This window comes from Manacus vitellinus, unplaced genomic scaffold (genome assembly GCF_001715985.3).
Source record: "Manacus vitellinus isolate BGI_N305 unplaced genomic scaffold, ASM171598v3 scaffold_6_pilon, whole genome shotgun sequence".
Taxonomy (NCBI): domain Eukaryota; kingdom Metazoa; phylum Chordata; class Aves; order Passeriformes; family Pipridae; genus Manacus; species Manacus vitellinus.
The window spans coordinates 20,080,816-20,093,561 of record NW_021940750.1 but is presented as its reverse complement, the minus strand read 5'-3'; the positions used below and the strand labels follow the sequence as shown (position 1 = coordinate 20,093,561).

The 12,746-nt window shown below is 41.3% G+C and overlaps 1 protein-coding gene across 6 annotated transcripts in view; it reads right to left on the bottom strand.

Annotated features, from left to right (window-relative positions):
• Positions 1-12,746, bottom strand: part of TTLL5 (tubulin tyrosine ligase like 5) — a 136,842-nt gene that overhangs the window by 102,388 nt on the left and 21,708 nt on the right. For all 6 annotated transcript variants that reach the window (XR_001921968.2, XM_018082939.2, XM_018082943.2 and 3 more), the window contains 3 exons: positions 9,912-10,013; positions 9,699-9,790; positions 7,562-7,669 (listed from right to left, as the gene is read on the bottom strand). Coding sequence is in view for 5 of the 6 variants with exons in the window: in XM_018082939.2 (XP_017938428.2) it covers positions 7,562-7,669; positions 9,699-9,790; positions 9,912-10,013 (302 nt within the window). In the remaining variant the exon portion in view is untranslated. The remainder of the gene's footprint in view (positions 1-7,561; positions 7,670-9,698; positions 9,791-9,911; positions 10,014-12,746) is intronic.

Sequence of the window (12,746 nt, the reverse complement as noted above, 5' to 3'; positions counted from 1 at the left end):
TTCCACATAGGACTTAGCACAAAGATGTGCTCAACAGTCAGAAGTTTACCCAGAAATTTGTCCTTGGCCCTCTTCCACATTTAGAAAAGACACTACCTAGATTAAACACAGAAGTAAGTAGTAGTATCCTTTCCACTGTGAAACTCCACTATCATTTGTAAAAATAAATACATAGGTAGAACAAGAAGCATAGCAAGATCGAAAGTATATCCTCTGCAATTACCAACTTAAGCAGGACTGCCACTTCCCTCTGCAGAGAGAGTAAAGAAAACAGAATAACTGAAAAACACACTTCATTCTGTGGCAACAGTACATTCATGACATCCCACCTACCCACCAAGTGCCACTGTTGTTTGTAAGAGAAGAACAAAAGAAACTAAGATACCAAGTTTCCATAGTGCCTTCCCTTGCTCCCCTCCTCTCGCTACTACAATCCACAAAATGTGTTTCACCGCTGCAGTTTGGTAAAGAGACTGGAATTATATCAGGAGGTACCAGTTGTTGCCAAGACACAGCAGGAACAGCCTGCCTCTCCCCTCTAATCCCCACAGAGAAGGCATTGCTGACTGAGCTTCCCATCCTCCCAAAAGAAGGCCTATCTTCAGACTAAAGTCTAACAGCAACAGTTCAGCCAGAGATTTTTTTGCAAATGACATAATTTAAGACTAAGAGGAAGGCTAGAGATACAGTCTCAAGCTTTTTGGTTATGATAAACTTTCATGTATTCCAAGTTTAGTTTATAATCCTGTCCAAGACTACACTGGTACTCCCTTTCACAAAATATCCCCAAAGAATTTGTTATTCTCTGTAAGTCTAGAAAGTAAGTCACAAGTGATAGCATGGTAGCACAAACAAGTTTTTCACGATTTCGCATAGAATGAATAAACTCAATTCCTAGGGGGTCACCGTAATTCTGGTTTTTGTTTGCAGCTTCTTCCCTAGGGAAAAAAGCAGCTTTACTGCAAAGTACATATTTGGCAACTGAATGGAGACAACCTGAAGTTATGAAAGGACACAAACAGAGTGAAAAAAATTTGCGGAGTATGCAACTACTCTGGTTTTATAATAAAAACCTGATCATCTGATTTTATGCAGGAGCATATTTACAGACATTACTAATGCAAGGAATTACACCTTTGCCACTGAAATTCAAGTCTTCCCTTATTCCTTCCTACTTTTCTGTCCTTATATAAAGGTATCCTGCAAACTGTGCTTACAGACAACATGAATAAAGGTGTTAGAAAAAAAAAAGAAGTTGTTAAAAAAGTTAACTGCGCTACAATTTCATCCAAAGCAGCAACCAGTCAGTGTCAGGGAGAAAGACTTCCAAGAGTATAGCGATGGCCATAGTGCTTTGCTGAACATGCTGCCAAACTTAACGCTACAGAGACTACACAGTATTTTGTAAATGAACTTCATCCCTTTACCTAGTGATGGTACAGTACCTGTTTCAACTCAGTTACAGGGACACGAACAAATCTACATGTTGGGGGCTATCACAGTCAGGTCCCAAATCATTCCTGTTACTCTTACAGAAGACCAGCATAATAATTTATGCTTTGATAAGCAAAAGGCCACACTGTCATATCAAGTAATAAAATAGAAGACTCTACTCTGTACACCAAAGGCTTTGGGGAAAGTACTGGTGCTGTAGTCTTGCGCAGGAATTTGCCTTGCTCTCTAACTAATACAGCTTAATTCCCTTTTTTTACAGAGCTTTACTTTAACAGATAAAGGTTTTATCTCTCAGTGTTATTATAATAGGAAAGGACCCAGCAAGAGGGAACAAAATTATTCCACATGTTGGTGTTCTTGTCTGCACCATGAGATGCGGTCTGTGTCTGCCAGAGTTTGTCATACTAGTTTGGCCAAATGTGTGATTGCCTTACTTTTCTGCACTATAGGTAACCAGAGAAAGCCCATCACTCATAAGATGACTTTTCAACTTTCTTTCCTTCTACTGAAGCCTGAAGGACACTTAGTCACATTCCAAATAAAAGTCTTCAGAAGTGGATTAACTTCATAGTACATACATAGAGACAGAATAATTCAAGTTGGAAGGAACCCATAAGGATCACTGAGTCCAACTCCCTGCTCCTCGCAGGATTACCTTAGACTAAACCATATGACTAGGAGCATCATCCAGACACTCCTTGAACTTTGACAGGGTTTGTGCTGTGATCACTTCCCTGAGGAGCCTGTTCCAGCGACTGACCACCCTCTCAGTGAAGAGCCTTTTCCTAACGTCCCATGTGAACTTCCCCTGACACAGCTTCATTTCATTTTCTTATGTCCTATCACTGGTCACCAGAGGGCAGATCAACACCTCCCCCTCCACTGCCCTCCTTAAGAAAGCTGTAGACTGCACTGAGGTCATCCCTCAGACTTTCCCAAGACCAACAAGCCAAATGACCTCAGCCACTCCTTGTCAGTCTTGTCCTCAGGACCTGTAGTGGGTTTGTAACCCTCTCTGGGAGGGAAACGGAACTAGGATAGGTCACCTGATGTATATTTTACCAATAAGCTATTCCATACCATGTTACGTCAGCTCAGATATAAAGAGACGAGAAGGAAACAACTTCCTTCTTCTCTTCTGGGACGGTTGCGTGGGATAGACGGCTGTTTTCAGAGGAGGAAAACACCCCTCCTGGGGAAGTAGTCTTTATTGTTAGTTTTCCCTGTGTGTATAGTGCTTATAGTTCTTCTTTTTCTTCTCTGTGTAAATATAAAACCACCTTTCTCAGCAGCCTCGGTTTTGGAAGTGTTTTTTTCCTTTCCCCCTTCCCTCCTTCTTCTCCCTCTGGGGGGGGAGTTGGGCAGAGTCTCGGTGGACACAGGGTGTTCAGCCAAAGTAAACGATAACAAGACCTTTCACCATCTTGTTTGTTCTCCTTCTACATAAACCACTACTTTCTTTGGTGAAGAGAAGATTACAGTTGAGCTGAGCTCCATCACCTATACCAAAATCAGACTCAGAATCATCCTTCAACCCTGAAATCAGAAAAGCTAATAAGGCCACCTTCAAGGCTAACATCAAAGAACAGGAGTCTTGGTGCAAATTGGGCTGCCTTTATAATCCTAATCTTACTGGGTAAATAAATTATCACCCATGAAAGAGAAACATTTTCAACCCAGTATGTGATATCATAGTGAGCAAAGAAGTTAATATCCCAGAAACCATTTCTGGACATCTTATGATGTCCTTATGACACAGAGGAATATAAGAGTAGATGTGCAGCTGCTTGGTCCTCCACAAACTTAGGTGCCTAAATTAACAAAATGTAGTAGCGGGTAGATCACAATAAAAGTCAGCTGATTCCATAGAGAGATGGGTACATGAGGTGAAGGAGAAAGAGAGCATATTTCCTGACCTTATTAGCCCAAGTTCTTCTGATTTTAAGCTCCCAAACTCCAAGAAGCTTAGCTGCAAGAAAACCAGGAGACAAGAATAATCTGGTGTTCCTTATTTTCATGTTCTTGTCTATCTGCCAAAGACCTTAATGTCACTACAAGAACCAGTGGCAGTAAAAGATGGAATGAGAAGCCAGGACTGATTCAGACTTTGGTAACACATCAGTCCACTGATGATAAATTGGCAATGCTAGTCATTTCTTTATGACTGTTTTTGGAAGATTTAACTCTTTCTAGGTCTGCCCCAGCATCCTGAGAGAGAAAACTGGTGCTACCAAGCTGAGGACAGCTTCCTAAAGAAATCAGAAAGCTTCTGCAGCAACAGGGATCTTGAATCTTTCAGCTGAGCTCTGGGTGCTAAATCACCAACAATCAGTTAGGTACCATTTAGAGCCATGAAGTGATGAGTAGAAAGATCAGTGCAGGGATAGACCCCCTATTCCTATAGTACCTATGACTAAAAGACCTATCCTTTGAAGTCATTTTACCTCTCCAGGTCAGCTGACAGTTTTGTTAAATTTGAAGATATAGTTACATGACAAAACCTACTTTGCTCATTAGATAATCACAATACTTGTCTTGAAAGGTACAGGCCTCCTGAATCTGATCATAGCCAGAGGACTCTAAGGACAACCTTTTTCAGATTCCAAATGGCATCTTTACATACCAGCTTTAAAGCGAAGACTGATGGTAAGGCTATAAAAATAGAATGAATTAAGCTTTGCAAAAAAAGGTAAGGGAAGGGAATCCCTATTCAGCTTTCCTGTGACATGTCATCTAAGAAACCAGAAAAACATAGGGAATATGCACAGTATATGTATGGCTGACCCAAGTCACTAGACAGAGACTTACCTCATGTCAAGCAAGTGTATACAGAAATTCCTTAAGAATATCAAATTTTTAGTGCCCTGCAAAAGTCGTTACGGAACAGGTCAGCATTGTTCAATCCTACAAAAGACTTCCCCCAAATAGGTCAACTGCTACTATTAAGAAAATAAAATGTTCATAAAGAACAGCAACAGAATTGGTGCTTGAGAAACTGGTGATTAGATATAAATGAAGACTTTTTTTAAGCATTTAGCTCCAGGTCAGCACCACTAAAGTAGTACAGTAGTTTATTGTTTGTTCTATACCATCTTAACGTAGGTGTGATTACAAGCATAAGCCTGACCAATTTGGCCTTAGGACACAGAAGCAGCTAAATTAGAAACTCATTGCTCTGGTGGGATCAATATGCCCATTACCCTACCCTGCCTTCTTGATTGCAGAAGAGCTCAACAGTGTCACAGCTGGCTTGACTAGAACTGTGAATAAATCAGGGGACTTCAATCTATTGCTTCTTCAGGCTCATATTTCAGTGAGGGCAGAAAATCCAGTACTACACTGGATGCTGGCAAAAATATGTGCTGCACCCAAATGCCTTCATTTCATGCCCTGCTAAACCATGCTACAGGGAGATTTTTCAGACTGTCTGAAAGCAGGCCTCACTGCCTTTTCTAGCCTATCCAGAAGTGCTTACTTCAGGAGGGAGAACAATGCAGTCTTTAATTGGCTTGGGTATACACATTGCTATTGTACCTCCTGATCTCACACTGAGACATCACATCCCTCAATGTCAGTGCAAAATCTAGCTTCCTCTTAAAGAAGGCTCCAGAGGCAACCAACAACTCAACTGGTTACGAACTTCAGGACAATGCAGTGGTTTGGAGACCTGCAGGATGCCCTCCTCTGGAGCTACTTACTCATTAAGACAGGCTTTACTAGGAGCTTAATTTTACATGAGGTATTATTAGCTAATTACAAAGAACAAAATAGAGGTTTGAGATCACTTTGTTAATAACAGTGCATGAACAGGGCAACAAAATCATGTAGTACTTGCACTGCTTCCTGTGATGCACTTCAGAAGACCAAAACTGAGCATCCCAAGTCTTCTGAAAACTGGTTATTACTGGAATGCAGTAAACAGCTCACGTTACATAGCCAAATTGGAACTCACTACAGTCTTTCAAACTGTCAGCAGCACTCCACTTTGACATTAAAAAAGAATCATCCTGACCTACCACTCTCACTTTCTAGGCAAGCATTGGTAGCTGAAATCGCACTATCTCCCTGGTCTTATTTTAGAAAATGCAGAAGGCATGAATGACTTCTTTTCCTTTAAATCTAGAAAACAAGTACATTACACATAAAAACATCTACTTGGAAAAGGACTGAAGAACCACTAACTTGTTGGAGAAGTGGTCAACCCCATCTAGACAAATAATAGTTATAATTTAATTTTTAGCAAGAAGGTGGCAATTGTACAGGAATCTTATTCCCTAAAACAGCTTTACAAAAACTAGAGTAGAATACACAGTTATATTTTTTAGAAGTTTTCCAAACAAGGTCCACCTCTGCATTTGAATCTCAGATAAAGGTTTCTGAAGTCTGAGATACTTTTCAAACGATGGGCCCTTCTCAGGGCACACATGCAGTTCATTGTTCACACCCAGAATGAAAAAAGAAAAACTAAAGGAGTTGTGAGACTCTGCATGCTGGCCTTGAAATCTTCATTCCCAGTTCTCTCCTTCACATTAACAGCTATGCACTGAGCCATTCTGAACATCTCCAGCCAGAAAAAGTGTCTTTTTATAACAGGGTTAAAAGTGGCACAACCAAAGTGTGTCAGAACAAGAAACACTGGTGACAAATGAGCCGTGCAGCATGACGACAGTTCAAATCCTTGGGACAAGGACCCTCACTTAACTGTGGGGGAAGGTGGCAAAAAGTACTGAGCTCTGGAAATGCCTAAGGCTCCCTAGGGAAGCAGTATGGCTCCTACTTAAGCTCTCTTTCCTGGGAAGCTCTTAATTTATGTTTACACTGAAATAGATGGAACAAAACAGTTTATTTGTGGGGGAGCATCTAAGAGGGTGGTTAGTGCAGCCCTGGGGAGGCAGCAGGAAGTGGGATAACCTCAGAGCCAGGCCCACAGAAAGTACACGAGGAACATTAGTTTCCATATACACAGCTCAGAGGAATTGAGAGACACAACTGAGGGAGGAAAAGGGAGAAGACAAAAAAGAGGCAGTTGAAGTTTCTTTGGTGTGCTTTTTTTTTAAAATCCAGTTGTTGATAGTTCAGGAGTAACCAGTAAAGTGCTATTTCACTGAAACTATTATTTAACTCATAAATCTCCATGCATGACAAGGTCCTTCAGCTTGGAACAAAGACATCGGGATCTGTCTCATTACCCCCAAATATCCAAAGATAACAGCATTTATACAGGAGGGTTGAAAGCTACAGAAGTGTCAATATCTAAAGTGCAGTGCAAGGACCACATAAATGGATTTACTTTACCTGTCCCATCTAGTTTATGTGATACCTAAACACCGGATAGCTTAAGCCAAGCTTGGCCTTTGGCTTAAGCATTGATTGGGACTCCATCTTTGTGCATGTATCCACATGAGCAAAGGATGGCTATGAGCAGAAGGAGGCCTCTTTAGGGAAGGCTGGGAAGCAGCCACTGGAAAGTGGGAGAAGGCACACTGTGGTACCAGCCGCTGCTTTCTGGACCTCGTCCCAGCAGCTGCTGCCAGCGAGCTCTCAAATCCCTTTGCCAGCACATAGTTGTGCTTCCAGCGCCTGCCAGGAATGGGCTCTGACGCCACCCTGTGGCCTTCTCGCACAAGCACAAACCATTCACCACCACCATCATTCCAGGCACCGCGCTTCACCTCTCTCCCTAATCCTCAGACGCACATAGGAAAATGCAGAACTACATTGTGTTTCAGGTGGCTCAACTGAAAACATCAAATGCTCTAAAAGTGTGTTTAATCATCCACAGCAACCCTTTGCGAGGGCACTAGTGGGTCAGTAACTTCAACTTCCCAGCGCTTCCCCAGTTCCCTTTCAAGTCCCTTTTCATCACCCCATCTTCATTTTCTATCACGAGATTTTGATGACTGACACTGGTACAGGGTCAACTAAGATCTAGCATCCCCTGCCCTCACAGAGGCCTATAATGAGGAGAAATAAAATCAAAACAAAACAACCAAAACAGTTTCCAGCTTTCTAGAATTACAAATTGCATATTTCTCTAGCATCACAAAGCTGGAGGTTTCAAACAGTAGTCAAGAGGCAATGAACAAAGATGTCCCCAATGCCTTACCAAAGCAGCTGCCACGATGTGAAAGAAAACTTTTACAAGCTGAGGCAATGGACAGCTCAGCAGAAACTACAGTCTTGATAATCAGGTCCTCCACGTTGGCCATCAGTGCTGCAAGGAGGGGAGGAGGGGAGAAAAAAAAAGGAAAAAGCAGATTGTGAAGTAAAACATAATATCTAGAAAGGCATGAGAATACGCATATGGATAGATACCTTTGTGAATCAAAGCACATAAGAGCCTATGGATGACAAAGCAATGATGTTTAGAAATCCATTCAAGCATAAGTATATAGATACATGCAAAAGTATGCTAGTGCAAAAATACTCACAAATGAGAATGATAAATGTGAGTATAGGTACAGTGCAGGTAAGCAGAAACATATGGCAAATACATCAGCACAAGTCAGCTGGAGTATGACCACTGCCCACTCAGAGGATTAGGAAAGATTAAACCAGAGTGGGTTAGTGAGACAAACGCTTAAATAAACCATAGTCTCCAAGATATAAAAATTTTTCTTGTGGACTTTCATGAAATAACTGTTCTGTGATGTTGCACCTTCCTCTAAAGCAGCTGTTCATAAATCTTTTCAAAATTATATGCTGGTGACAGCTTCCAGTCCTGCTGACCTATAGATAACCTGCAATAAGAAAGCATTTGCAGCTCCCGCATGAGCCTATGAACAGAGCTCCGGAACAGGAGTCTAAGCAGACAGAGGGAGGAAAAGACAAGAAAAGATGGATATTAGATGCAGACCTGGATTCTACACTGGGCTTGGGATGAGTCATGCGATAGAAAGAACACTACACTTAGGTTCTGTTTTCAAGGACAAGCAATAGAGAAGTGAGAGGAGAAAGGAATGAACAAATACTAGAGTCCTGCTCTCAAAAGTTAGTAGGGATGAAAGGACAGCCTTCCCCACCCCTCAAAGGAGCACAAGCAAATCCACACAGACAGAGGTAATCCCTACTTCAAAGAGAATCTACTACAAATCACTTGACTAGAGAGTTTGCTTTAGGCCTAGAAGTGCTATTTCTCATGCTCAGATGATGACATGCAGGGATCTGAACAATTACAGAAGGAGTATACAAGCAAATTTAGATGTGAATTTCTGTACTAGAAGACAACTAAGTGAAGCCAACACAGCATAGAAACATCCCAGTGCACATAAACATTCTAAAGCACAAAAATCTTGCCAGCCCAGAAAAGGCCAGCATTTTCCAGCCAGCATTCTACCTCCCTATGACTAGAATCAGATGCATCAGAGAAAGGTGCAAGAAGCCTTTTAATGTATAGTTAAAGAAACCTGTTTGCATTGCTCAGCAGTTCACTTAATAATTAGGAGGGTACATTTTATACTTCAGGTTGGGGTGAGGTGTGGAAATGTATCAATATAAATAACTATGCGCTCACGGCTTGCTGCATACAAATCATGCAAGTGATTGGACAGCCATGCACACACATGATGGAGGAAAAAGCCTACTGCCATCTGAAAGCCAGATTCAAACCCCTTTATCCAACATCTAAGTGTTCCCTGGCAACATTTGCAATATGGGCCATAGCTGCTATCAGTAGTTTAACTGATGCCTTAGTATCACAGGCAATTTATCCCTTAAAGGATATACCCGGATTCTGCTCTGCAGATGCATTTACTCCCAGCAGACCTAGCAAAGGTGTGGAAGAGGGAGCTGTTTTATATGAAACACAGACTGAAATGAAAACACTCAGCAAAAACCTGAGCCATGGAAAGATGACACCACATCCAAGAGTCATTCAAACTGGCACAGTTCTCCAGAGGTTGGTCACTCATCAGACTGAACAGGCCATGGGAGCAGTAGAGGGAGGGAAGCTTTTAGAAGGAATGGAATGACCTTAAGAAACGGGAAATGTAGGTAAAACATTAAGAAACACACTCTGAGGAAGTCTCAGAATACTATTTGCAAAAAGGAAGGGGTTATGCCTCATCTCTGGGGATAGGGAATAAATGCACAGCTCTAATGCTAGAATAAGGAACAATGCTTCCCTCCACCCTTCTCTGGTGCTAATTGGGACTCACTGGGGCTCATCCTTGACTTTTTAGGATTCACACTAGTGAGATGATTAAGATCCAACAAAGGAATAAAAGAACAAGATCTGTACTGACCTGCAGTGTCTCTCCCCTCTTGTTTTAAGTACCTCAGCATTGCACTCATGCTCCACTTGTTTCCATAATCCTCTACTTCAGGATCGTCACAGCTAAAAATAAAAGAAAGAAGCAGATTAACACCACTGGTCTACCTCTATGGATCAGCATTAAACCAACTTAGGTAAACTGACCCAACCTCTAGAGATCAAGTTCCATTTTCCAGCCAAGTACCTGACATAATCTCCACTCTTCTTGTTGACACTGTAGTTGGTCAGATGCATGAACTGGTTTTTAATGTTCTTGGATGCCTGGTCATACCTCACTGTTGCAAACCTGTAAAGAGGGATAAAGATTAAGAGTCTTTCTTAAAAAAGTGGCATGCTTGCTAGGTACAGCAAGCATGTCACTACAGACCACAGAACACTAAACAGACCACTCAACAGCAACAGCTAGGGACAGAATGCATGCAATGAGACTTCATTAAATGAAACCTCTCCACATAAAAAATACAGTTCATCCTCAAGGGACACATCCAGGTGCATTTAGTTTGTTTTCCAGTGTCTTAGAGAAAGAAGTTCTTTCTCCTAGGAGCTTTCACAGTTTAACAGTCTACACATCATGCTAGACATTTTTTTAGATTTCCTTAATTTGCAGTCCCTGGACTTTCTGGCCACATAGGCCACTTTGCTTTAGACAGTAAGTGCCACAATAGGACCTACCATGAATACTTAAGATCCACTGGTCCTGGGAAACACACACATTCAGAGCATTCACACTACATATGCATACCACAGCCAGTATTTCCTGAAGCCTCATACAGGCATGTATTTTGTGAACTCTATATGGACATCTTAGGAAAGAGTGGAAACAGATTTCTACCACCAACAACTACACAGCCTACAACTGCCAATCCATTTTCTCAAGAGGCATCCACAAAACCAAGTACAACCTAAATGCCAGACCAATTGGTCCAATAAGGCAGCATCTGCTCCAAGATGTTGTCATTCTTAGGGACTATGCAGCCCTTCATATCTCAAATATGTCACCTAGATGAGTACAGGGAAGATCACAATGAGGAGTAAGACATTGCTACAAGTTTATCTGGGCTCCATATGAACCCTGCTACAGCCAACAATTACACAGTGAAATCAGCCTGTTTACTGTAGAAACAGTGGCAACCTCCTGATTGAAAGGTATTACCTTACAGTGTAACCAAGTACCCCACCACCACTCCCTTAGCCATGCCCTACCATCACCGATGTTTGTGTTGAAATGAATCAAATAATTGATTCAACTGAAAAATAGTCCAGGATTTTGTTTTGTAAGGTTTTGGGGATTGTTTTGGTTTTGGTTTTTTTTTTTTTGAGTTGAGGTGCAAGGCAGAGGGAATAGAATGTAAAAGAGAGAAGGATGCCAAGGGACAAAGCTAGATCATGCTCCCCGATCTGGCTACAAAGTTAAAACTTTATAAGCATTTTTTTCCTATTTTTCCAGTGGCCACTGGAACTATCCAAACTCCAAACTCTTTCCTCAGCTATCCACTTTCATTTTACCTGTACAAGAGCATCTGTGCTGCACAGCAAGCCATCTAAAGCCAGTCTTTTTTACTGAAATATGTATTAAACCGGATCAGGTCACTGCATGGGTACAGAAACGCTTGTGGTGACACAACACAGTGGACACCACAAGCCTCTAAAAGAGCACAGGAATAGAGCACAAAATTACACTGAAACAATTTAGTAATCTTATCAACAGGACATCTCTTTAAGAAGAGGTTGAATGAATGTTGAAACAATATAAGCTTCTGGGGGAGGAGAAGGAGCTTCCTGCAACCAACTGCTAGTTGCTCATGCTACCCCTCCACTGCCATTTGCAGTCAAAGGAGAACCGATCATATACCTGTGTCAGAAAAGGAAAGGGTCAAAATGAGAATGAGAACAGTGGTCTGGAAGAGTTTTCTCTCATGAAGAGTCCTCAGGAAGGACTGTTTCTCTTGATAGCCATGCCAATTTAAAATGTTTAAAATTACATCTTGTGCAAAAGTTGCTTTCTAAATCTGTAGTTGCATGATCAGCCTTTGTCAGCCTACAGATGTACTGCAGCTGAAAGCTCATCACCTGCTGAGGTGCAGACTCCAGACACTGTACTTCATCTGCTTCACAAATCAGGTAGCCACAGGCAAGTCAGATCACTTCACAGATCTGACTGAACAACCACTTGAGCACATTACAGAAAGATACCAATTAACTTTCAATCAGATGCAGGTACATCCTCTTTCAAACATAACAAAGGACAGTGTTAGGATACAGAGTCAGAACAGAAAGTGGGCAGTGCCTCCATTAAGGGTCAGGTCACCAAACAACTTTAAAAAAAAAAAAATCAAACATTAAGCAGATGATAATACTATTTGTGGTGACATTTGCAAAATCTTACATCTAGACAAGGACATGTTATCAAGTTAAATGTAATGGAATAGAATGTGAATATAATGTAATAGAATAGATGCAGTTGGAAAGGACCTGCAATGATCATTCAGCTCAACAGCAATCATTTGCTTATGCTGCATGTAATCCTGATTCAATACATATTTTAGGCCTCAGACTTTGGAGAAAAATAAATAAAACAAAAAATTGAGAGCAGAATCCAGGGCATCTGGTTGGAATAATGACCAGTATAAGACACTGATAATCACCAGAGATCTAACAGCAAGCATGTTCCAGTTCAAAAAAAAAAAAAAAAAAAAAAAAAAAAAACCCCAACCAACCACTAACAACCAAAAAACAAAACAAATTAATGAGAGGAAAAACACCTTCACTCTGACAATCCTTCTGTCCCACAACAGCTTAAGGTGCCAATGTCTCAAAAGAGAAAAAGGGAAGTAAGAAAGGGTAAAGTCGAACACATGCTATCCAAAGAAGCCCCAGCAAGAGGAAAAGTATGTACCACAGAGGGCAGGATTAGCTGCAATAAAAGAGGAGTAGATATGGGTGAAGCCTCAGTGCAGGAAAAAGGAGTGTTCAAGAAGAATGGAAGAGGAAGAGAGGGAGGGAAATTTGGATCACCTAG